This window comes from Andrena cerasifolii, chromosome 16 (genome assembly GCF_050908995.1).
Source record: "Andrena cerasifolii isolate SP2316 chromosome 16, iyAndCera1_principal, whole genome shotgun sequence".
NCBI lineage: Eukaryota > Metazoa > Arthropoda > Insecta > Hymenoptera > Andrenidae > Andrena > Andrena cerasifolii.
In genome coordinates this window covers 1,929,651-1,955,162 of record NC_135133.1, presented here as the reverse complement: position 1 = coordinate 1,955,162, position 25,512 = coordinate 1,929,651, and the positions used below count along the sequence as shown (strand labels likewise).

At 38.1% G+C, this 25,512-nt stretch overlaps 1 protein-coding gene across 2 annotated transcripts; it reads right to left on the bottom strand.

The window, feature by feature from the left end:
- Nucleotides 1-2,054: 2,054 nt before the first annotated feature.
- Nucleotides 2,055-21,024, bottom strand: LOC143377882 (uncharacterized). 2 transcript variants are annotated; one of them, XM_076829683.1, is made up of 6 exons: nt 19,914-21,024; nt 13,486-13,616; nt 11,179-11,327; nt 9,318-9,377; nt 7,429-7,591; nt 2,055-4,237 (listed from the first exon to the last, which is right to left on the bottom strand). In XM_076829683.1, the coding sequence occupies exons 1-6, from the start codon at nt 20,383-20,385 to the stop codon at nt 4,100-4,102; spliced, it is 1,113 nt and encodes a 370-aa protein (XP_076685798.1). In that variant the 5' UTR covers nt 20,386-21,024; the 3' UTR covers nt 2,055-4,099. The 2 variants fall into 2 exon arrangements, with proteins under 2 accessions (XP_076685798.1, XP_076685799.1); XM_076829684.1 differs by lacking the exon at nt 9,318-9,377 and having other exon boundaries at nt 19,914-21,005.
- Nucleotides 21,025-25,512: the final 4,488 nt, after the last annotated feature.

Genomic DNA, 25,512 nt, shown 5'->3' with positions numbered 1-25,512 from the left:
TATATATGTATGTACACACATGCATACATACATAGATATGTATGGATATAATGTTAACGCAGCTCTCTTTCTCTCTCCCTTTTCTCCTACCCCTCCATTCCCCTTATTTCTATCTCGTTCTTCGCAACTATTCGTCCTTCTACCTTTCATTAATCGTTTCCTCTCGCCATGCAGCTGGAGAAGACTACTTGTAGAGGATCGTTTTTTGTTTTGTACTTAAGCGTGCCCGTACGCGACCGAACTATGTTTTGTACCACGCGCAGAATGGCAATAAAGTAGTTGACCAATTCCTTTTTTTAATCACACGTGTTTCAATCTACCCTTTCTGTCGTATACGATCCATCCTTCATCTTCGATGGTACCTGGATTTAAAAATGCTTCACTGATTTGTCGTTACCTTAACCCTTAACTGGTATCCTGGGGTCGCTCGTGACCCCAAGCACCCAAAGTTCGATGTACAATTTTCGGTTTTCCAAGTTGATAAACTGAATTTCTAATTAATTTTATAATAATAGTTTAACTTTCTACGCTTATATTATTTTCTACATTACCTAAGAAGAAAATATTCATAGTGGTTGCTCTAGTGTCGACTTTACAAATTTCTGTGCCCTTTTTTATTTGGGGTCTGCCACGATCCCATTATACCAGTCACGTTTGCCAAAAACAGTATACCAGTTAAGGGTTAAGGGGTAGAACCTGGTCCAGGACGCTGAAGAAATTTCATCTTCGCGAATTCAGTACTTATTTCTAGAACTATAAGGGTGTTTTAATATATATTTATACAATACAAAAGAAAAGTTTAATGGAAAAATTTCGAGTTCATCGCGCTGAAATTGATTAATCATTGATGTGCCTTGCCACTGGAATTTGTGAAATGGCGGGGAAAATGGAGCCTGCATTTTTTTTGCCCAAAATAAACAAACTGAAATTTTCCTTAGTTCATTACATTGTCGATGAACTAAAAAAAAATAAAAGGTCTAAAATGGACAAAATTATGGGACTTTAAAGGAACAGTTACGGTTCTGCAGACAAAATTTCGATGTTTTTATTAAAAAAATATGGCTTAATTTAATTTTTTCATAAATGTTAATTCGTCGACGATGGTTGGTCATAATTTAACTAAAAAGCCCCGGGGAAAGTCCGTTGAAAAATGTTGTTTGTGAAAACGCGTTTTAAAGTTTACGGTTTCCAGTCGGGCGCGTGTATATTGCGCGACACATAACTGCTGATAGTTCCGAACTACTTCGAATTTCACTCTGAAATTTTAGGAATATATTCTCTAAGAGTATTACTATCCATTAAAGCAAAAAAGAAAGTCGAAAATTTCAACCCTCTGAACCAGGTTCTCCCCTTAGCACCTTCAATGGCGTCGGCGTGTTTTCACGCCGAGGGATTTGCATCCTGCGCACGATTTTGGCGTGCTTCCAATTTGAGTTTCTGTGTTCTCTGGTAGATCTTTGTGAAAGTAGTGCCAATGGGTTGGCGTGATTTTCCCGATGAAAATGAGTCTAAAAAGTCGATCTTATTTGTACCATTTCTCATCATATATTTCGTGTAATTGTTTAACGGAGTTTGGAAGCAATTCGAATTATGTATGATTAAAAGTATAATAGGCCATATTTGCACTCATTTCCATCAGAAAAGTCTACTATTCAACGGTAGTACTCTCGTGAAAATTTAATAGACCATATAGAAGTTCAAATTTTCATTAGTGTCGGCATGTGTTGAAAAGTGCACGGCAAACTGGAGGGAATTTTCCTGGCAACAGCGATCTGTCAGAAAGGTATGACAGATTTGGAGTGGCACTTTGCAAACGCTTGTGACACTCAAGGTTAAATCAGAAAAAATATTCATTCTTCGCTGACCATCAACAGATGAAAATTCTCTCAAATATACATATTTGTGGTTCATCATCACAGGGCGCAAGAGGTAACGTATTTTTTAAATTATTCCAAGATGTTCTGAAAATGGATTACGAAAACTATGGCTGGATATGAAACTGCACGATATCGCCAGTTGAAAGGAAAGGTTCAAGCTTTGACGTTCGCCCAAAATCAATAAATAGAAAATTGTTTTATCGTGTATTAATCGCTTAAGACTAAAACAGTTCTTAAATCTAACAGACTCTTTTTTTACGAAAACCAAAAGGGGAAAGAATGACAAATTTTCATAAAAAATATATTATTAAATTCCCATAAATACGAATATTCATATTACCAAGAAGCACACAATATATCTTTCCATAAAACAGGTAAGTGTTGCGCAGTTCGCTCTCAACTGTGGGACAGAAACTCGCTTTCCACGTGTATGGCAGTTCTTAAAATAATTTATTCACCAATATGAACAAGTGGATTGTGTAGCAGGTTCTCAACGACGATACGAGCGCAGAATCGATACGTTTGTAATAGTTCGATTAATTCTTACGTGCCCGATTACGTTCTTTACGTACGGTACATGATAAATATACAAAAAAAAAATGCATGTGTAGTGTCTTAAATGCTACGATAAAGCAAACGTGCACCAGTAACCGCGCCACGTAATTTCGTCATAGAGCTGAGTAAAAAATATTTCTCGATTCCCCGATTGATTTGCAGTTAGAATAGCTCTCTACACATTTATAGACCATATAGTACATCCACACGACTTGAAAATCATGGAACACAGGAGGCTTCGTTATACGTCTACCACATTTCTAAGTTACTCTTACCTTTCATCAGTTTCACATCGCTGTTCATTCATGGACACATTTAATAACCGTGTGACAACACGAAATTACAATTTGTCACGATGAATTTCATTGGATCAAAGCAACTTAATTCAAATGGACACCGTTCTGAAGCGAATATAACAAACGTTTTGCAATACAATAATGGTAAATACTAGACTAAAGATGTTCATGGACAGTGACGGATTTAAGAAAAAAAGCTCAGGTGGCAAACGTTCTGAGGGGCCCATTTTTCCGGGAAAATGAAGAGGTAGTTTACTAAAAGCGGGCTAAGGGTAGTGGTACTGAAAAAAATATAGTTTGCATAAAATCATAATTTTTTTAAGGATGGGGCCCTGGGGGCCTTCTGGGCAGGGGCCCAGGCTGCAAATCCGCCACTGTACATGGAAATACTCACGATGGCTACGCGTGTAACAAACCAATGGCCACCTGTGTCCCGCGTAAATCAATTCTGAAGCTTCTGTGAATGGTTCAGCGCGCGAATTCGGATTGGAACATCAATACTTGTATCGCACAAAATAGGGAATATTGTCGAAGCACGAGCCTCGTCGAGTAATATCCGAGCCGTTTCACAGGAGTAGTTTAAAGAACTGTTCGAGAGAGAAGCGCGACCAGTAAGTATCCATCTAAAGCGTGTGCCTACTTTCCATATGAATTGACGGTGCAAGAACGGGGGTTGCAACGAAAAACCATTAAGATACGTATCAGCGATATATTATTATGCGTTATAAAAGTCGCTGTGGTGCAAAGCAAGTTCCATAAAGTAAGAAATGAAATGCCATCTTCTTGAGTAACACGGGCATTTCCCCTTGCAACGCCTGCGCTTGCCAAAGGAACTCGAAAGAAAATGTCAGTCACCTGACACCAAGAGATCCTCCACTATCAAAACAAAGTGACGAAGAAAGGCGAAAAAAGAACACAAAAAGATCATCCATAACAAGATCAACGAACATCCGTTTCATCCTTCATCAGTTCAATGATCCTTAAAAACTCAGCCCAACGACCACTGACAACGAAGAAAAAGTTACCGTTTCGTATGAAAAAGGATAGCAACGTCGTAGTGTATTTCGATAACGACAATACGAGCAATTGACGCTGCGACAATCAAGTGACGGACAGATTACTCGAGTCGTTCTACCACGCTGATCGTGTCTTGTTAAGCCAACCCCAACATGTTCCAGTTACACTTCCCAATGGTCGATTTTTCTTATACGATCGATTGCACGCGATGATCGCCTAGCCCTGATTAACAGCAGTTGCGGTAGAAAGTGATAGGTATTAGCATAGAACGAAACACTGGCATCATGGACCGACGCGTCAGCATGTTACGCAGAGAAGAGGCAGAGAAATCGGTGTGGACTCAGGAGGCCAGCTCTAAGACAGAAGCTTGTCCTCAGGGATCATCGGGCTGGTCGCAGAGGGCGCGGCGGATGCGCGTCTCGCCGCCTCGGATTCTCGGAGGGCGTCGTCGAAGCTCTGCATTGAAGTAGATCTTGAAGGCACGACTTTGGTCTGGAAACAGTAAATCAGCGATTTTACGCGGAGTGATCTGCTTCAGTTTCTCCAGAGATTTGTCGTGGACAATAGGCGGTGATGGCGAAGAGCGTTGTATGTAAGTCGTTGGGACAGTTTGTTGGTGGTAGCACTAGGATCTAGGATTCTTGGAGGGTTTTGAGGATTGTAAGAGCAGATTTAAGGAAGGGTGATTTTAACACTTTGGGTGGCTCAAGATGATGAGAAATGCCACTTCAAGTTGGGTCGGCCTTTCCGAGCGATTCCTTCTGCTAAGAAAGTTTAAACCATTCATGTAAGTAGGTGTATGCGCATATCCTTACATTTAGGAAATCGGGAATATGTCATTTACATTATAATTTCGGTGATTCGCTAATTTTTACAGCCGTTATTTATTTACACCCAACAATCTGCAACAAATTAGCTGAAATTATTTTAATTCCATACTTCCATTTTATTATAAATTATCTCAATTTTCATTGCAATGAATAATGAATTTGAATGTCTCGTGCGATAGGGCCTTTAGTTGCAAACTAATTTCAAAGAATCTCAGGACGATGCACTTGGAAGAGGCAGTCATGATTTGGAGCAGCTTTTTTTTTAATGTAGTTGAATTAATTTAGAGAGATACAACGTTTAAAGCCAGTTTTCTTCACAAAAATCTAGCCCCAAAAGGCTCCATACAATTCCATTCTGCAATTTATTCATAATCATTGTGTTCTCACAACTTCGCCGCAATGCTTTTCAGAAACTACTCGTATAAATTGTGGTATCTCTCTGGTCGAAGGGAATTCCTGAAGGTAGGTTTACACCTGACGAGTGACTCGGCCGAGGCATCGGTCTGCTACTCGGCCAAGTGAAAATCTGGCCCGCCAGATTACTCGGCCGAGTACTGGAATATGCGTTCAGACTGGACGAGTGCTCGGCTCAGTGGGCTCACTCGGCCGAACACTCGTCAGGTGTAAACTCAGCATTATACTGAATACCACTTACCCTGTCATACTCGTCAATCACTCTGCAACACATTCGCCTCTCTTGTGTCAAAACTATCACTCGTTAAACTTCACAATCAAACACAAATGAGACATCGGCAAGAACACACCCAATCAGTCAAGCAAAAACATGCAGAAGTTACATACGTTATAACTTTCATACCAGAAAAACACAACGATACGTGCTTGTACTTTTGTGCTGTGTTACTTATAGTCTAGTTTTATCATGTCGACGTACCAAATTTCATGCCATCAAAGCATAATATTTAGTCACCTGACTTATAAGGGTGATTCATAAATACACGTCAATACTTCAGGCACCAAATCTACATACTAATACAAGTAAAAACGTCATATGAACATACGTCTTATATATCTTAGTTTTCGAGTTAGATGATTAATTGAAGAAAATGTTCGAAGTGCCTCGTGCCTCAATATACGCTACACACAGTAGCTTTATCCATATCATTTGCGACGTGTACAAGACCTTCAACAAGCAGAGTACATTTTTAAGAAGAACATTTTCCGAGTGGTCATTGAGAGACTATTGCTGAGAGACTATTCGAAGAATACCTCCTGGTGTTTTCAAGCGAGTGCGGAACTCAATGCTACGGCGTGCAGTAGCGTGTATCGAGGCACGAGACGGGCAACATCGATGGAACATTTTCTTTAATCATCCAGAAGACGTATGACGGTTTTACTTATATTAGTGTGTAGATTTGGCGCCTGAAGTATTGTATTGTATTTGTATTTTTTCTGTTGTGTTTTTAACACAAGGTGGCGTTTCAAGCATTTTCCTTATACTGCCTAACGAACGATAATATAGTTCATTTCCTTTTTCCCTCCACTCTCCTTCGGGTCCCAGCAGCAGCGGCGCACCGGGAGACAAGTGGTCACCCATCTTTCCCCAGTACGCCGCCCCGTTTAACTTCGGTGGAGATCTTACGAGAAGCGGTGTCTCCATCACGGCCATGGCTGCTGGTGGCGCCTGAAGTATTGACGTGCATTTATGAATCACCCTTATAAGTCAGCAGACTAAATATTATTATCCAAAACAATCGTTGCTTTTGACGAGATAAAGAAATGTCTGAGGACATTTTTTGCATGAAAGATGCAAGTATATGTTATGTGATCAATGATCGTTCTTCCCGAGGTGACATCTTTCAAAATTTAAAGTTCATGGACGTTTTTTAGATTTCGAAATTTTGAGTTTGGATTACACATTTTTCATTGGTACAGTGTTTAAGGGGGTATACCCGTTTGAACCCTCGGAAAATGTATACATTTTGTGGATTTTTTTACAAGTCAACGGTTTGATGCAGATTTCCCGTTTTTTAACTATGTTTACATAGTATTATGAACTACTTATAAAAAAAGTTTCAGTTAAAAAACTATTGTTTTTCGGAAGTTACGGATACATGTCCGAAAGTCTCTCGATTTTAGACGGCTAAACGGTGGCCCTAAAAACTCGCGCTACGTTCAACCAATTTACTTCAAATTTTGCATGCAGAATCATAATAAGATTCCGCATCGTCCAACGAAGGCTTTTTTTATTTCGATTCCCCGTTTATTATTTATAAAGGAAAAAGGTGAATTTTTCTCTTAGAAAAATTTAACTTTACCTTTGATCTCTCACCATTTCTTTATTTTTCAAAATTTTCAAAATCGCCTTCGTTGGACGATGTGGAATCTTATTATGATTCTGCATGCAAAATTTGAAGTAAATTGGTTGAACGTAGCGCGAGTTTTTAGGGCCACCGTTTAGCCGTCTAAAATCGAGAGACTTTCGGACATGTATCCGTAACTTCCGAAAAACAATAGTTTTTTAACTGAAACTTTTTTTATAAGTAGTTCATAATACTATGTAAACATAGTTAAAAAACGGGAAATCTGCATCAAACCGTTGACTTGTAAAAAAATCCACAAAATGTATACATTTTCCGAGGGTTCAAACGGGTATAGCCCCTTAAGCTGGAAATTCGACGACCTGTGACAATTTATGCAATATAAAAATATTATGTTTCAATTTTCTTTTGACCGCCGCTAATGTAGCACCTCTCGTTAAATTCCTTTCGTACCAGTATGAATATTTAATTGAATACACAGAGGAGATCCATATTCGTCAGTCACTCACTAATACATCACAGAAGAAGGGAAATCAGCCAGGATGTAGTCCACAGTGTGATGAGAGGCACTTACCTTCATGTTCTCGTAGGCAGAACCAACTCGTTCCTCCAACGAACGGAAACTGTCAGAATTGCGCATCTGGCCCAGCCTCATGGACAGTCCGCTGCCAAAGCCGCCCAAAATACTGCTAGTTTTCTCAGCCGTGGTCTTGAACACTGACTCTGTCTTCTGGAACCTATAGAATAAGAAGAGGACGATGAAAATTCATTTTACCCATGGGACTTGTTCTGTTGGTATCAGGTCGCGTTGTTCCCGGTGGTTGGGACAATTCGAATAATTCAAGTATTCGAACAGTTCATAAGTACTCGAATGTCGCGAATATTCCTTCGCTATTGCAGTATTCTAATATTACATTCGAATTAGAGCTGTACTTGAATACTACATTAGAATTAGGGCTGTGTTCGAATACTGCAGTTGAATTAGCACTAATTTGTCTTTACTAATATAATTCAACGTCCAAAGCTCAGTAACTCTGGTATAAAAGGTATTTCAACTCGATGTAGAATTTGGGATTAATTGAAGCGATCTCAACTGGTGAACCCTGAAACTGTTTCATCTACTGAAGTATTCATTAACAAAAACACGAAAAAATACATTCCTAATATTTTTAATGTTCTACAAGGTCAGCGTGAATAGAAACAAATCCACTCTCGGAATGCTCTGTGAGTACTAGGATATTAGAGGATTCAGTTCGTATTCGAATACTGAAGCACAGCCCTAATTCGAATTTAATACGCGAACACCACAATATTCGAATTTTATTCGCTGCATATTCGAGCCCTAGGACTGTTCGAATATAAAAACAGTGAAAAATTCTACTAGTCCCAGTCCTAGTTGTCAATGGCCACGGACGGCTTGCTTGGTACTCAATAATGATCAAGCCAATGATACCATTGCTCATGCATTTGCTCGCGCACCGACCACAATGGATTAATCACAGCATGCCGCGTTCGTATTATATAAAGCTTATGTTTCTCTGCCCGCGACCCATGGTCGATATGTGTATACCAGTTTTCTATAGGAACTAATCAGCTTAATTAACGTGTTTCTTTTTTCTCTAATCTCTTTTCACAGGGTCTTATTAGCTCAGTGTTAATTATACTGTGCTATGCAAGGGTATGGTCGAAGAATTTTAGGGCATGTAGTGATTCTAAAAATAGGCAAATGATATCCATCAACGTGGATCTAAGAATCGATCTTAAGGGAGATACAATTTAATCTATTTGTGAATATTAATTGCACATGAGTCATAATACATTGTTAAAACTTTGATTCGTACGGTGTGTAATATTTAATTATTCTGTTGATACTTTCGATCGCCAGAACTCAACTCTCTGGGTTCCTTTTTACCGAAACGCACATTTAGTTTCTTATTAAATGTTGAAGCTTAGGAATACAAGAAAAAGTAATTTCTTCGCCTTAAGGTCTTAATATAAAACGATCGCCACGTCAGTAAAATAGTACAGTACAAATCCAGAGTGCGATACAATGAAAGGCAGACGTATGGAATATCTGTCGTAAGAAATCGACATAAAAATAGGAAAACGAAATCTCCATCAGGATTGACTTGCAAACTGTTCGTTTTGTCCATTTCTGGTAAACATCACGCGGCCCTAAATTCTTTGATTTCCCTCCCACACCACACTGCATGCACAGATACTCGCTTCAATAACCTACCACTCGAAAGTAGCGAGGCGTTCGAACACCGAAGTAAGAGGATCGCGCGCTAAAATCGGTGCCAGGGAATCGAGTAAAAACTCTGCGAAACTTTCTCGAAAACTCATGTAAAACACAATAAAGCAGAAGGAGAAGAAGCGTTCTCTGGTACACGCGCGTTAATGATCACTGTCGCGGAAGAAATGTCGAATCCTATGGGAAGGACAACTAGTTTTCGTACTTACAAAATGTTCTCGGAGACTGCCTTGGTGAACTGACCGAGTTTCTCGCCGACGTTCTGATAACTGAATGAGAACCCAACCAAAAGGTCAAAGAAAAAGTGTTTCCTACATGTCTGGAGGGCAGAAGTAGCAGAAAATAAACAGAAAAGGGTTGTAAAGCGAATAGGAGATCGGTAACCGCCACCTCGCGCGATATTACAACGGACATGATGAATATGCAGGACGAGTGTTGGGCATGCGTTCTGTTTCTCGCGATCTGTACAATCCGAGGATATTTTTTTTGTTTACCAATCGGACTAACAATATCATTACCATAACTGCAAAATCGGATGAAGAATAAATGAAGCTCGAGGAAATTCTTCAGTGAACATTAATGTGCGATTCCACTGAGGCAACCCACGACAACGTTCCACGGGTGACGTTTTGCATGCGGAAAAAAAGCTGCGACAATGTTGCACGTTGCCAACAAATCGTCTCACAAGGGAACATCCCGAACCCAGAAATTCAAAAAATTCTGAAACTTTGTGAATATGTAGGGAATTTCCTTCCGATTATAACGCATTTTTTTTTTTGCTGCCCAAATTCACTCTAAGGGGGTGTAATTAACCCCTGAAAATTCGGCTATTTTCCGATTTTGTGTTATAACTCGTGAATTGTAAATTAATTTTTTTACCAAATGATAGATCTAATTAAAAGAAGTAACTTTTGTCTTGAAACTTTTTTTCTATCTTTTACAGTTCTTAAGTTTTAAAATGTACGAATTTTCAGGGTTTAATTTCACCCCTTCGAGTGAATTTGGGCAGCAAAAAAAAATTGCGTTGTAATCAGGAGGAAATCCCCTACATATTCGCAAAGTTTCGATTTTTTTTTAATTTTCGGGTTCGGGATCTTCCCTTGTCAGTGGAATCGCACCTTTACTAGCATTATCAGTACGCTGACTAGGAACGTTTCGTGACTGAACAATTGAATATTGTCATGGATGAAGGAATTATAGCAACCTCGATGTCTCTGGTGGCGATAAGCTTCTCTAGTTGTACTTCTAACCGTGTCTTGAGTCTCAGGCGACCAGCAGCAGCGTCATAAATAGAATTTCTAAACGACTTTTTGAATCGTAAATTAAAAAATTCAATAGTTTGTTTAGTATAACATATTTAACACTCTGAGTGTCACAAGGATTAGAAAAATGCCCCTTCAAATCGGTCATGCCATTTCGAGATATCATTTAATGAACACCGACATTTAATCAAAATTTAAACTTGTATATTGTCTACTAAAGCTTCGTGGAATAATTATCAATGTATAGGCGAGGTTTTTCCAATGAAAATAAGTCCAAACACGACCTCATTCGAGCTGTTTTTAATTATATATAATTTGAATCACCCCCAAATTCCGTAGACCGTTTACGCATCATGTATGACTAAAAGTAGCCCGAATGAGGTCGAGCTTAGGCTCATTTTCATCCGGAAAATCTCATCGATCCATTGGTGGCACTTTCTTCAAAACCTATAACAGAATATAGAAATCCCAAATTTCGACTTCAAAACGGAGTTTGAGCTTGGTTTATTTTCAAAACAAACATTCTGACAATCTTGGACGACATTTTTGATGCTGCCCAGAAACTGTCAACGAAAAATCACGCGAAAACTGTACACAGAATGCAAATCCCTAGGCATTAATGCACGCTGACGCCAGTCGAAGTGTTAATATGATTCAAATTAGTGATTTCCGAAGGACAGGACCCTGCTGCTGAGCGCCTCGTGCACGGAAGCACTAGTAGTACCCAGCAAAGACTCCACTAGTGCAGGATGAGGGTGAGAGCTAAAGAGATAAATGCGTGCTGATGATGGATAAGTGGTAAACTTACACTTGGCTCTCCTTAACGTTTTTCAACCCCTGATTCATGTCTTCGGTGATCTCCTTCCAAACACTGATGCCCAGCTTCCTCTTCAACTCCTGGGAGACCCTGATCTTGTTCGCCAGAACGTGCCTCAGGGTCTGTATCTCTTCTTCGACCTACGACAGACCGTGTCCTTGAGCTTCATCGCGGAATTGTTAATGTGGTCACTAAGACTTCGTCTGCTTTGTGCCTTGCAGAGATATGGCAACCAACCGGAGACCCATTCGAGTAGTATATACAGGGTGTCCCACTAAGGAGTGGACAGCGCGATATCTCTTATAGTATTGTCGATAAAAATATAAAAAAAATAGGGAATTGCATGGTTCGAGGGGGCCCATTTATTAGCGCGAACGAATTTTGTTTTCGATTATTATTTTAAAAGATACGATGGTCAAGTTCGGTTTTTCAAATGGAACTATTTTTTTTGAACACCTGAGTTGATAGTGCGTTCCAAGACAAATTCAATAAGCTTTAATGTATACACTTTATTTCCACTGGTTTTTAAGATATTGCGCTTGCAAATTTACTGATTTTCACTGCAAGGTCTTACTGGCGCCACGGGTGGCACTGCCTGTTGAAATGGATACTTACCTGCCAAAGGTCTACGCCAGAAATGGCAAGCCCAAAGGCTGGACAATTCTTTTCCGTCAGAAATGCTACTTAGGTAGGTACATCTGCGGTATCGAGAAGCGCATCGTTACTTTTATTTCGCACTTGCTTCTACGCTCGGATGGCCGGTTCTTTTGGGAGGGATGCAAGTTGGATTGGTTAGGTTAGGAGGAGTGAAAGTTGCTAGACTAAATTTCAACCATAGGGAGCAGATTGTGTCAAAAGAAAAGAATTGTCCAGCCTTTGGGCCTGCCATTTCTGGCGTAGACCTTTGGCAGGTAAGTATCCATTTCAACAGGCAGTGCCACCCGTGGCGCCAGTAAGACCGCCCCCGGTTTTTGCCATTCCAGAGGGTTTTCTTCCAGTGAAAATCAGTAATTTTGCAAGCGCAATATCTTAAAAACCAGTGGAAATAAAGTGTATACATTAAAGCTTATTAAATTTGTCTTGGAACGCACTATCAACTCAGGTCTTCAAGAAAAATAGTTCCATTTGAAAAACCGAACTTGACCATCGTATCTTTTAAAATAATAATCGAAAACAAAATTCGTTCGCGCTAATAAATGGGCCCCCTCGAACCATGCAATTCCCTATTTTTTTTATATTTTTATCGACAATACTTTAAGAGATATCGCGCTGTCCACTCCTTAGTGGGACACCCTGTATATAAAATAATACTCTTCGGAGAGAATCCATCAAATGTGTTCTTGGATAGCTAGTAGAGGGGTGCCCTTATTTGGTCACATTTCTACGCATCCTAGGGTCTTAAAGTATTAATGACCGAAAGATAAAAATGTCTTAAGGCGACTTCACACATGTCAGTTCCGTGACGGTTCAATACCATCAGTGGTCTCTTTGGGTTAGTGTCAGTAACTGGCACGCCCAGGTGTAAACTGCTCCGTTCCAAAACAGGGAAACGATATTCTTTACCGCTTACACTGACGACATTGAACCGTCACAGAACTGATATGTGTGATGTCGCTTTTACTCTGTGTGAAGAAAAATGGTAATTTTGTTATTTTCTTCATAATTTCAGCTTTCTTTGTTCTTCTTTGATTTTGACACTGAATTGAACAATACTTTTATCCTTTGAATGGAAGTTACACTTCCGATAAATATCGTGGATCACGTGACATAACAAAAATTAGCGTTAGCTCATGTGGGGCATTCACATTTTTGTGAAATTCAGTTAGTAGCAATAATGTATTCCAATAGGCCGTACTAATAATATAATATAGAAGAAATATTTTTTTTTTGCTCTCAATGCCTCATTTCACATGAACAAAATAAATCTATTCACCACTGGCAGTTATCCAACACACATTTTTAAATCGTTACGATGCATTTCCGTAAATTATCTGATTTTAAGATTTCGTTTGTTTCCTCTCTGCGCAATACAAAATTGCCGATACCACGTATATGTGACGTTAATTTTTCACGAGAAATTGTATGAAAAACGTGTTGCGCGACTGCTGCCACGACCAACTAAATAGGTACACCTGAATTCCATTTATGAGTTACAAAAGTGTCACGCGTAAAAGGGCCATTATTCCCTCCACGGCAAATGGAGGGGCCACGGACCACAGAATCCCTCGCCAGTCGTATTTCACGATTGTGGCTGTACACTGTTTTCCGAGGGAAGATAAAGAGCTCTGTGGTACGTACTTTGGCCAGTTCTGTGCTCCATTCTTCCTTTTGGCGCTCCTGCTCCTCCAGGGAAAGTCCTTGCAGCTCGCTCACCACGTTATCCGACGACGGCGAAATGTAGCCGGACGAGTGAAGAGTTGCATCTTCTCCTGCAATGCAAGGAAATACGTTAAGAAACCACTTGCGCGCATTCATCAACAATGCAAGCCCATTAATATAATAAATAAATAAAGTTCGCGTTGATTGGGTTCAAATATTTGGGGTTCAAATTTGTTGTGTATTTAGTGCACACCGTGTACAATGATGTATTAAATTCACAGGCTACACTAGTGAATATTTTTTAGGGAAATTGAGTTCCAAGGCTTATCTTTAGACATCGAAAAATATATGTTAAGATGAGGGATCGATTCTATTCGACGATTCTTGCTCTTTCGTCGTCGTCTTTAGCATCCAAGAACTGGAGAGATCGATGGATGTAATCGAAGGACTCGCGGATATATCCATACTTATACCGCTGGATTGCGCAAGTTATAGATCGCTTTGGTTTAAGGGGATAGATCAGCCGTTCTATCTATCTTATTACGTTTGAAATATTAAGTTTCATGAGCTGCTTCTTTTAGGCAGTTCGCGGATGGAAAATAGAGCTTTCCAAGAAAATACTTTCTTTCAACATTACTGTAGTTAATAATTGCTACACTTTGGATGCTAATTGTCAGTGCTTCGCGTGCTTTTCGTTTTTTCACGTTAGCCACTAAATGGATGACTTCTTTGAGGATAATTTATTCCGAATTCCTTATTAACGAAGAATGGTAATTTCGACATCAGACCTTACTAACACTTTCAAAATGATTAATTTTTCAACTGCAGTGCAGAATAGTTTTTTTACTGAGGCATTCGCTTTTCCCAAATACTTTTCTTGTTGATCATTGTTAATTTTCTTCTTCATCATTATGTGTGAATTGTAATATTCTTTCAACTTTGGAAAATTCATAATTCTTACTAGTGCCAAAAATATTTCGATCAACACCGAAAATTTCAAGAACATGCTACAGTACCCTTTGACCTTAGATTTCCCCCAAACTATATATCCATCTCTTTAATTCAATATTCCTTCCGTTCTGCAAAGTAGTTTAATAACAAAATCACTTAGAAATGATACATTTTTAGAGTCACATTTCTATAAGCATTGCTATCTGACCTCCACTTGAAGCAACAGCTGTGTCACTCACAATCAGCACATACAAGCCGACTGGGGGTGATCCTTTATGCAAAAATAAATCAAAACTGTAGAATAAGATTTTTTCATCCGAGGTTTAGTCTTGAAGAAAATCGATTTTCAAAATCGAAGAGAAAAAATGGCGACCTGTTGAAGGAGAAAATTTCATTTAACCAAATTTTTGCTTTGATCTGTTACAGAACATGCGATAGGGACGATAAAGGCAAATTTATTGAATAGAATATAAGTACCTAGCTGTTTTTATTTCAGATGAAGACAACGAGCGCAATCATATTAACCGTGAAGGAAGAATTATTAAAAGTGATCGCACATGAACACCTCTAATATAGTACATACGTATTTGTTACTTTTTAATGTAACGGCAAGGAAGTGTTGGTAAAATATTAGCAAAGAAATGTACAAAACCAGAACTATGTAGACCGTTTATCTGGGAAAGAAAAAATTCATAAAAACTGCCCATTTTTCACACACTTTCAAGTGAATACCTCCTTAAGGGGTTACGCCACCCTGAAAGTTTTGTGAAAAAAAAACGATATTTTTTTCTTTGAATTTTCTTATTAAGTTTTAAGAATAATTTAAGTCATGGTAGACGCAAAAATTCCCCAAAATAGCCGAGTTATACGCTTTCAACGAGGCGCGGATGTCGATATTCCGCAGCAGGTAGCGACCATTCTACTTTTCTTCTTTTGCGTGTTTCTCGAAACTACATTTTCAAAGGTGATATATCAAATATCTCCGAAACTATTTGTCCGATTGATTTCAAACTTGGCACGCATATTCTTAATGGTATTGTCTACAATGTAGCCTATCATTTTTTTCATGCGATAACCCCTTCGTATATAATAAATGTTTTAAGTTCGTTTTGTCAGGTGATAAACGAATAATTTTCTTCACCTTGCTCTCATGTGTGCAATAATTTTTTTCTCAAATCCGTATGCTACATTGTAAGTATTTTATTAAGGAACAGGAAAATCATCATGTTTTTCATTTCAGATGAGCCTGGGCGTTATAATTTGTTACATCAGTCACGCGTGTAACGGCGGACGAGCTCCGCGGGAGAACAAATAACTCGGTCATTTTTTTAATATTTTTGTACAGTATTTATACAATATATGCACTAATACATGTCCTACATATAAGAAGAAAAGAAATAATTTTCAAACTCATAGTATCAGTAAAAAAAAATCGTCTAGTTTAGTGCTGTTTCGAGCGCCTCAGGGTGGCGTAACCCCTTAATGATTTCGGCCAACTAACAAGGGAAGATCTGGAACCCGAAAATTCAAAAAATTCTGAAACTTTGCGAATATATAGGGGATTTCCTCCCGATTAAAACGCAATTTTTGTTTGCTACCCAAATTCAATCTAAGCGGGAGGAATTAGTCCCTGAAAATTCGACTATTTTCCGATTTTATTTTGTAACTCGCAATCTGTAAGAGATAGGGAAAAAGTTTCAAGACAAAAGTTACTTCTTTTAATTAGATCTATCATTTGGTGAAAATAATTATTTTACAGTTCATTAGTTATAACACAAAATCGGAAAATAGCCGAATTTTCAGCGGTCAATTACACCCCCCTAGAGTGAATTTGGGCAACAAACAAAAATTGCGTTCTAATCGTAAGGAAATTCCCTACATATTCACAAAGTTTCAGAATTTTTCAAATTTCCGGGTTCGGGATATTCCCTTGTAAGTACTTCCGAGGCGCGAATAGTTTCCTCCTCGATCCTTTATGAATTAAACATGCCAATTAATAAAAAATTAAAGAATTTTTTCTTTAAATTCCGTACGGTATCAAGAATCTTCGCGTTTTTACGTAAAAAAAGTTGTATGCGAAGTGAAAGTGAGGAGGCACGCCGACGAAGAAAACTAGTAACCGCCATGCGTAAACGCGAAATCTTTGCCTGGAATATTCGCGCGAACACCTGTCTGCTGTTTGTGCACGTCGAACACGTACGTATCTACAGAGAGAAAAAGAAGGAACTGCTTCTTCTTGCACCTGAAAACAATTAAGAACGAAGCTCCATTTTGTATCTCCTGCTCCTCTTCGGCTACGCGTACGTACATCCTGGATATCATCGATTTACAGACGCCACGGGAACTTTCACGGGTGCGGTGAAGCAAAACGACGTTGCAAACAGCAGGAACAATTTCGATCGAGGCTGTGCAAAGAAAGTCGAGCTCGACGAAAGCCTTCATGAGGGTAATTAACGTTCACACCATTCATGGTTCGTTAAAATTCGTAGCGAGAAAGAAGATTCGTAAGTTCTTGAGAATTACTCGGTTGCAACGTGATCTGTTCATGGAGAAACTTTGAAACTTGTGGTATGGATAGGTAGCTTCGATGAGGATTTATTTTGCTGATACGTCTCGGATTAATATGAATACTTGTGGAGACTGCAGCCTTTGCTATTTCACTGTTTTTTTTCGGCTGACCTGAGAGGAATGACAAAAATGTTGCCTTTCTTATGTAGAAAAAAAGAGAAATTGGTTTCTACGGGTACCAAGGTGAAAATGTAAAGCCACGTTTCCACGTGTGAAATGCGAAGTAAAGAGCAAGCTTAACTAGCACACTAATGTTTATGTAGTTTCAACGGGGGAGTATTTTTAATCCTTACAAATTCTTTATCCACCTCAAGGAATATAATTTTAGAATTTTGCCATAAAACACTGATCGCGTTCTTTATTCCAAATGACCAGTTTTGGCTAAGGCAGGGCTTGAAACCGTTATTGTAAAGATTTCGGTTCTTGAAAGAGTTATGAAGAACCTTTATTCGGAATAACCGTTGTAAAGAACCTAAATATCAGACTATATAAGTATAAGTTACGGTTCCTATGTAGCTGTATAACTTTTATTTTTTAGGTTCTATATAAGTTACAAAGCGGTTATAGAACCGATTCTTGTAACGATTGTACAGAGTTTTACAGTAAATGAAATCACAACATATTACAACTATAGATTACTCTGTGTAACCAAATTGTTTAAAAATTATTATAAATAAGTAAGCAAATGTATATTATGTACACATTTGTACATATGTATACAAGTGATCCTTGCACACCGCCGAGTGTATACATATACATATGTACAAATGTGTACATAATATATATTTGCTTACTTATTTATAATAATTTTTAAACAATTTGGTTACAAAGAGTAATCTATAGTTGTAACATGTTGTGATTTCATTTACTGTAAAATTCTGTACAATCGTTACAAGAATCGGTTCTATAACCGCTTTGTAACTTATATAGAACCTAAAAAATAAAAGTTATAGAACCTAAAAAATAAAAGTTATAGAACCTAAAAAATAAAAGTTATAGAACCTAAAAAATAAAAGTTATAGAACCTAAAAAATAAAAGTTATAGAACCTAAAAAATAAAAGTTATAGAACCTAAAAAATTAAAGTTATAGAACCTAAAAAATAAAAGTTATAGAATCTAAAAAATAAAAGTTATAGAAGCTAAAAAAATAACAGTTATAGAAAGTAAAAAATAAAAGTTATAGAACTTAAAAAATAAAAGTTATAGAATCTAAAAAATAAAAGTTATAGAAGCTAAAAAAATAACAGTTATAGAAAGTAAAAAATAAAAGTTATAGAACTTAAAAAATAAAAGTTATAGAGCTATATAGAAACCGTAACTTATACTTATATAGTCTGATATTTAGGTTCTTTATAACGGTTATTCCGAATATAGGTTCTTCATAACTCTTTCAGTCAGAACCTTTATATAACACTTTGAAACAGTTATTTTCGAAATCTATTCAAGCCCTGGGCTAAAGATATTTCATCGTATACCAGAGTATGATGGTGGGAGCGCGGCTTAATGTCGAGTTCGGGCACCGTTGTTCGCTGGAGTTTGGTAGTAGCGACGCAGCAGAACCCTGATACAGTTCTCACTTTCATATTTTGCAATTCTGTCCTACTTATGGTCGTTCGTGTGCTCCTTCCAATTCTTAGCACACGCAAGAATGTCTAACAATGCGAAAAAATATGCACTAAAGTATTTTCACAGTTTAAATCGAAATACTGCTTTGGAGCAATGAGTTCCCAAGGAGAAATAACTAAAAACAAAATGTTTCGGTGAGAGGAAATTTTCGATGCAAGTGTATTAACAATAGATCCAATAAAATTCGCGATGGCAAACAAACAGTGGATTGTTTTGTAAACGAATTGCAATTTTGGGTTCCTAAATCGAAATTCATGACTTCTCCACTAATTTAAGGAACTTGTTATCATTTTACTTTCTCTTGATGCTGACGAAATAGAACTTTGAGAAGTATTAGATTATTATCTCGCATTGAAAAAAATTAATATACTGGCATAAAAATTGATATGAACAGCTGCAAAAAAGAAAAGTATTCCTAATCTATGATCTGCTATATACTTTCTACATTTTTACACAAACACTAAATTTTATAACTTTCGCAGAATTATATACTGTGCCAGAAATAGGTGAGCAAATTCTGGAAGACTATTCTACTCACTTTAGAGGCAAAAACACGCTATACAATCTAATATCTGGAAATACATTTTTTCCAAGTTATAAAGACTTTCTATCTGTCCTGAAATTTCACGAAAACGCGTAGAAAGTTGCAATAGATTTCATCTGCACTTCGACACATATATGCATTGCTGAGATGATTAATTTGATCGAAGTACCTATCACTAACACAGAAGGAAAGAAAATATCTTTGATCCTACTTTGAGTACTAGGTAATGGTTGTTACAACTAGGTAACAAGCACTTTGCAGATTACTTCAGAATTTAGCCTTCTACATCACCGTCATTCAAAAACAACAGAGCTGTAAAATTGAGAGTCATAAAACTTTAAAAAATTTATGCTGCTTTCATAGGAATTTGCACTTCTAAATGCAAAAATAACCTGAGCTTTACTCCATCACCTAATTTATGGTGTAATATTTGAATGAAATTAGAAGTGAAAAGCTACTGAAATCACAACTGATGTAGCCTGGCGATCCAATATTCATACCCTCCTAGAAATTTCTAATATTTACCAGCACCAACCGTTATGGCGACCCTAAAGTGTTTATTCGAATGCAGCACCCGAGAGTATATTAAAAACTGCTAAAATATAGAAAGAACTTTTTTCATCGCATGCCCGTGTAATTTCCCTCCAGGATCATACAGATCACATTAGTCTTGAACCTCCAGACAGGTTCTAGCGTACCCGGAATTATACTGTGCACCTTTTACCAATTCGAGGAACTTCTTGTAATTCTGGCTGTTGCTGATCTTGGCCAGGTAGGGCTTCGAGAAGTCCTGGAATATCACACGGACCGATCTCCTTTTCTTCCGTCCCCGACTGGTGCCGCCATCCTCCCCATCAGCAGTGAGGAACTGCGTCTCCACGGACAGATTCGCGTCGTCCACCACGATTTCGTCGATCTCCCCGTTCGAGTCGTGCCAACAGTGGACCACCAGCTCGCCACCGTCGTCGCTGAGCTCGTCGATGTCGTCGAAGCTCGGCGTCGCCGTCATGTTCGAGTAGTAAGCGTCCTCTTCGTACTCCAGCGACTCGAACTCGTGTTCATTTTCGCTGGGACAGTCCTGCTCGCCGTGCTCCTGGCACACCCTCCATCTCGAGCTCTGCTTCGACGACCCCAGACGATCCTCGACCTTGTCGTTCCTCTGCTTTACATCTGGCATATCTCTTTTCATGGCTACCCGATTTTACTGGCCAGGCGCGAGCTTCTAAACGAAATTCAGAACCGAAGGTCTCTCCGACAAGCAGATCGGCAAGGGTTCGTTTAAAGAATCCTCGACGATCGGTAGAGGCATCGCAAAACCCTCGATCGTTCCTCAGCGCATCTTGGCGTCCACTTGGAAGCTAGCAGAGGAAGTGTCCGCCACCACAGAGGAGTCTTCTGCCTCACTGCTTTGTTTACCGGTCACCGTACCCTCCTTTCTGTCTCCTGAACCGTAGAAACAAGTTTCCTCCGCAGGGAAACCGTTCGCCGATCGAGTCCCGCTCCGAGAGCCACGAATAGCACGACTTCTGCGTGGATCTCTCCATCCAATGATCTTTAGACTCGCAGTTGTTGCTTTCTCGTTCGAATCACTTAGACGTGCCTCGCGTTCACCAACAGTAGAAGTTCAAAATTACGTTTATAGAATTTTCGCGATGTACAAGTCGAGGTGAAGCTAGGCTGCACGTTTCGGTGGGAAGATGGAGGATCTCGACGATAGAACGTTTAAGGTAATGGGGGCAAGGAAGATCCACTATCACTCTCAATGACGAACTCGATCTGGGCGACCACGTGCACCGATCGGCGCGTGCTGGCGACGATCACAGCTGGCACGATCGCTCTTCGTGTTCCCGACGCGAGGAGATCGCAGGCTTCCGCTCTCGACCGGCAGCGCCGCCAGCGTCGTGGCCGCCACGTATCCAAGAAGGAAAGAAATCCAGGCCCAGTCGCTCCTTCCTCCTTCGCGAAGAAGGTGAAAGGGGGAAGGGGGCCTTACGCCATCCCCACTCTGCTAGACCTTTGCGCCTGGCCTTCCTTGCCTGGCTGACGACGAATCAAAACACACTTTTACCGCGTAGATTGCTTGTAATGCTGCCACCTGCCAAGTCTTCATCTGAAAGTGCTCACTATGTGCCTCTTCGTGCTGACGAGGGGAGTGCATAATATTTTCTGCTAATATTTTACATATAATGGGTGCCCAATATGTATATTAATGTTTTTAATACGCAGGCTGCGCTATTGAAAGGTTTTCGTGAAAATCGAGTTTAAGGTTTTCCCTTTTACAGAGCCTCGATGTGTGCTTATACAGTGGCTCGCATTAATATTCGGACGCTTTTTAAAATCGCATAACTTTTTTAGAATTGGTCCAAACAACTTGAGTTTTTTTGAGAAGCTGGAAGGATTAATTTTCTAACTGACGCGTTTCGTCGTTTAGAAAAAAAATGTATTTGGTTGGAATAGCGAAAAGAATAGTAAAGGTCTGGGTTAGGGTTAGTAAAGGTCGAGAATCGCTGATTTCGGGAATTTTCGCGATTCTCGACCTTATTCTGCGATATTTAAACGTTTGTAGCTCGGAGCAACGTTTACCGATTCTGATGAAATTTTAGGCACGTATACAACTTACTGCAATCTACAAACGGGTTTTTTGAATTTTCATTACAAGCTCACAAAAAAAGTTTAAAAATCGACCTTTACTATTCTTTTCGCTATTCCAACCAAATACATTTTTTTTTTTTCTAAACGACGAAACGCGTCAGTTAGAAAACTAATCCTTCCAGCTTCTCAAAAAACTCAAGTTGTTTGGACCAATTCTAAAAAAGTTATGCGATTTTAAAAAGTGTCCGAATATTAATGCGAGCCACTGTATGTAAACGAATTAAGTTTTGTTTATGCAAAACTGTAATTATATTGCAGTGGTAGTAATTATATTTCACTTTAATTTGTGCAGTGATTCTTGGCATATGTTATTTACTTTTATTAAGTCTTAAACGTTTCTTCGATTAGCTATTTAAATTGGTATCATTCTTCTCTGCTCTTGTACGAGTACAATTAATTAATTTCATTTTGCCCGACACAGCGGAATTATCCCGCGTTCTCCCTAAGTAACAGGTGAAAACGCTGAGGGCACGGCCGTATGCGGAAATCCTCCAGTCACATTTGTTAACCATAGGGTAAGCAGGCCAGTAGATGGACGAATCGTTGGTTAATCGTTAATATTGAAAGAACTAGAGTTTTAATCTATATTATTGTTTTTTATGTTGTAGAAAAAACGTTTGTTGTTTTATAAAACATTAATATATTTATTGAAATCTTTTTTGGATGCGAAAAAGTATTTATATATACGGTCTTACGCCAGTATGCGCTAGTCGCTGGATTCTTAGTAGCCATTGCTCAGTGTATTCGTGCTTTCAAGTTAATAAAAAACGTGTTTGGACGTATTGTGAAGAGGTATGTAATAGATGATTGTACTGAAATAATAACAATTTATAAATAAACGCGTAAACAAAGAAAAATAAAACGATGGAACTTATAAAAATGACTGTCCATGTACTGGTATGGATTTTCTAACCTAACCCAGTAGATGGACAGAATAGAATTGAACCTTTTGAAGCGGTTTTTTTTTAATAAACAAAAAGTTTACACATTTACTTGTATGTAGGTACCTTATTTTTCTTTTAATTTAGGTGGCAAGCAACAAAAAAGATATACCTTGTATCAATATGCACATGATGATATACATAGATAGAGCCTTAGAAAATATTAGAAGAGGAATGAGTGTGGGAAAAGCAGTCAAAGCAAATAGAATTTCTAAATCAACAGTGCATCCCAAATTATCAGGGAAGACTCCCGAACATTGTAAAATGGATCCAAAACCTATTTTAACCGTAGGCGAAGAAAACCGCTGAAAGTGGATTTTAAATAAAGCCAGGATGGGTTTTCCAATGCATCCTGACGAAGTGAAAATGAAAAGAAATTTCACAAAGAAAATCCAGTACTGTAAATAAAGTTTGTAATCCGTTAATACTACAAGAAACAAATCTAAACAGCGAAGAAGATGGAAACAGCGAAATTTCACTGGATTTAATAATTGAATCTGTTAAAGTAACTAGTCAAATTTTATAATTCCCTGTTAAATTATGTTATTGATTAGAATAAATGAAAGAAAGTAATAAACTATATAAGCACACAATATTGACGAGACGTTTTATGTTAGAATGTGGGACATGTAAAAAGAAGCTTACCACATTTGTAAGGACATCATTTTCTTAGTTTATTTAATTATATAATAAAGACATACTTCTGATAAATTAAAACAAAATTAAAAACACTTTTTTTCATAAGAAAAAATTAACTACATAGATCATAGAATATCAAAAATAACTATATGGATATATATTTTTACTTTGTGCCATTACGAAAATGTTTAAAAGGTTACATGTCAAATCGGGACAGTCCTACACGATCCATGACGTCTGATCACTTCAGGATAGATATAATCTCACTTTATTTGCACTCTGGGGCCATAACCTGTTGCACAGTTTTCCGACAATGAAGACTGCATACGTTTTTAATTTTGATGAAATAAACTATATTTTAACAAAAAATGCTTTAATCTAGGTCACTACTGTAGCTAATAAGCCTTTTATTCGTCTAGCCAGACACCCGTCCATCTATTGGTTCCAAACTGTCCATCTACTAGCCCTATAGTCCATCTACTGGTGATACGGGCTATGAGGAGAATTTTCATCATTTTATGCTTAAATACATTAACTTTTTACTTACAGCAATTTTCTTCTTTAAATTTATACATTTTTACGTGCAAGGCTTTTGATTTTTTTTTTCTAATCAGCAGATATTTCTAAGAAACACCTTGATGTTTACATCGGAATCCGCTAAACCGTCCATCTACTGGCCTGCTTACCCTATTCACTGAACGCCTATAAGCGTCCCCGCGCAGGCTGTATTCACTGATTGAACGCCTTCATTACAAATGTGATTGCAATGCGACGATAAAAGTAACAAAGGTGATTAATACTTTCAACGCCATGTGGCATCAAAAAATGCAACGACCCATGCAAATGAGTGAACAGAATATATGACACAGGAATAATGGTACAAATACATATTATCACTTCTGTCTTCTGTATCAGCTGGAAGTTTAAGTTAATTGGCCAATGAAAAATACATAGCTTCATGGACATCTGACGACACAGATAACTTAAAATGCGCACGTGGCGTAGGATGCGTGTAGAAACCATACGCTACACCTGTGGCGCCAACTCATTTTATGGAAACAAGGTCACAAGAAATTATTTGCAAAGCTGAATTAATTTATACATTGAAAAAATATCATTTTTGTAGAAAATTGTCGGTATTACTCTTAAATGTGGCAAAGTTAAATGAGAAGAATTTATATCGCGTACTAAAATCCGAAATATATTTAGCGACTTCGCTTAATGATATTTCTAAGTAAGTCTTATATGAAGGGTAAGGGGAAAAAACGAGGAATGTCCATTTTTCGCGATTTTGCGATTTATAGCATATTTTGTTGGTGGCAACTTTGGGACTACAGAACTATCGAATCACAAAGGGTTATAAAATTCAAATGCCTCCGTAAAATAACGTTACCGTTTTGATATACCTACTGGTTAAAAACAGATATGTAATGAACTGGAATAAAACACTTAATTTTTCGATAAAACTGTTTTGTGACATTCCCTTTTTTTCGCTTATCCTTCATATGAAATAGTTGCTATCTCGTGCAAGATACGGGGAGAAAAACGCCTTCACTTTACTATTTTCTTTCCACAGAATCTTCAACTATCAACAAATAATTATCTCCAAGTCCTCCAAGATTATTGCAAAGACATTGTGTGTTTCTTAAATGTACGACTATGTTTTTTTCTAGAAGGGACAATAAGAACGAAAATCATTTAAAAAACTAATCCAATCAAATCTTCTCGAAATAACCCATGGCTCCAAATTGACACCTCTAATTGAAAATGACCTCACACCAACAAAGAATAGAAAAAGGGCAAAGAAATCATATCTATATTCTCATAAAAATCGTAAAACCTGTAATAAAACAGATCTTGCACAGAAAACTCCGTTTCTAATTCACTTCGTAATCTACATTAACGAATGATTTTTAAACTTTTCCTACGAACCAGAGGCAACTATTTAGTACACTTTCTGGAAATTATAACACCACACTGCTACGATATCCTAATTTTGTAATTTAAAATGCAGCAGGTCTAAACATTCATATGACAATTCCAATTTTATGATCAAAATTGTGGTCCTGTGTTCGCGTGACAAA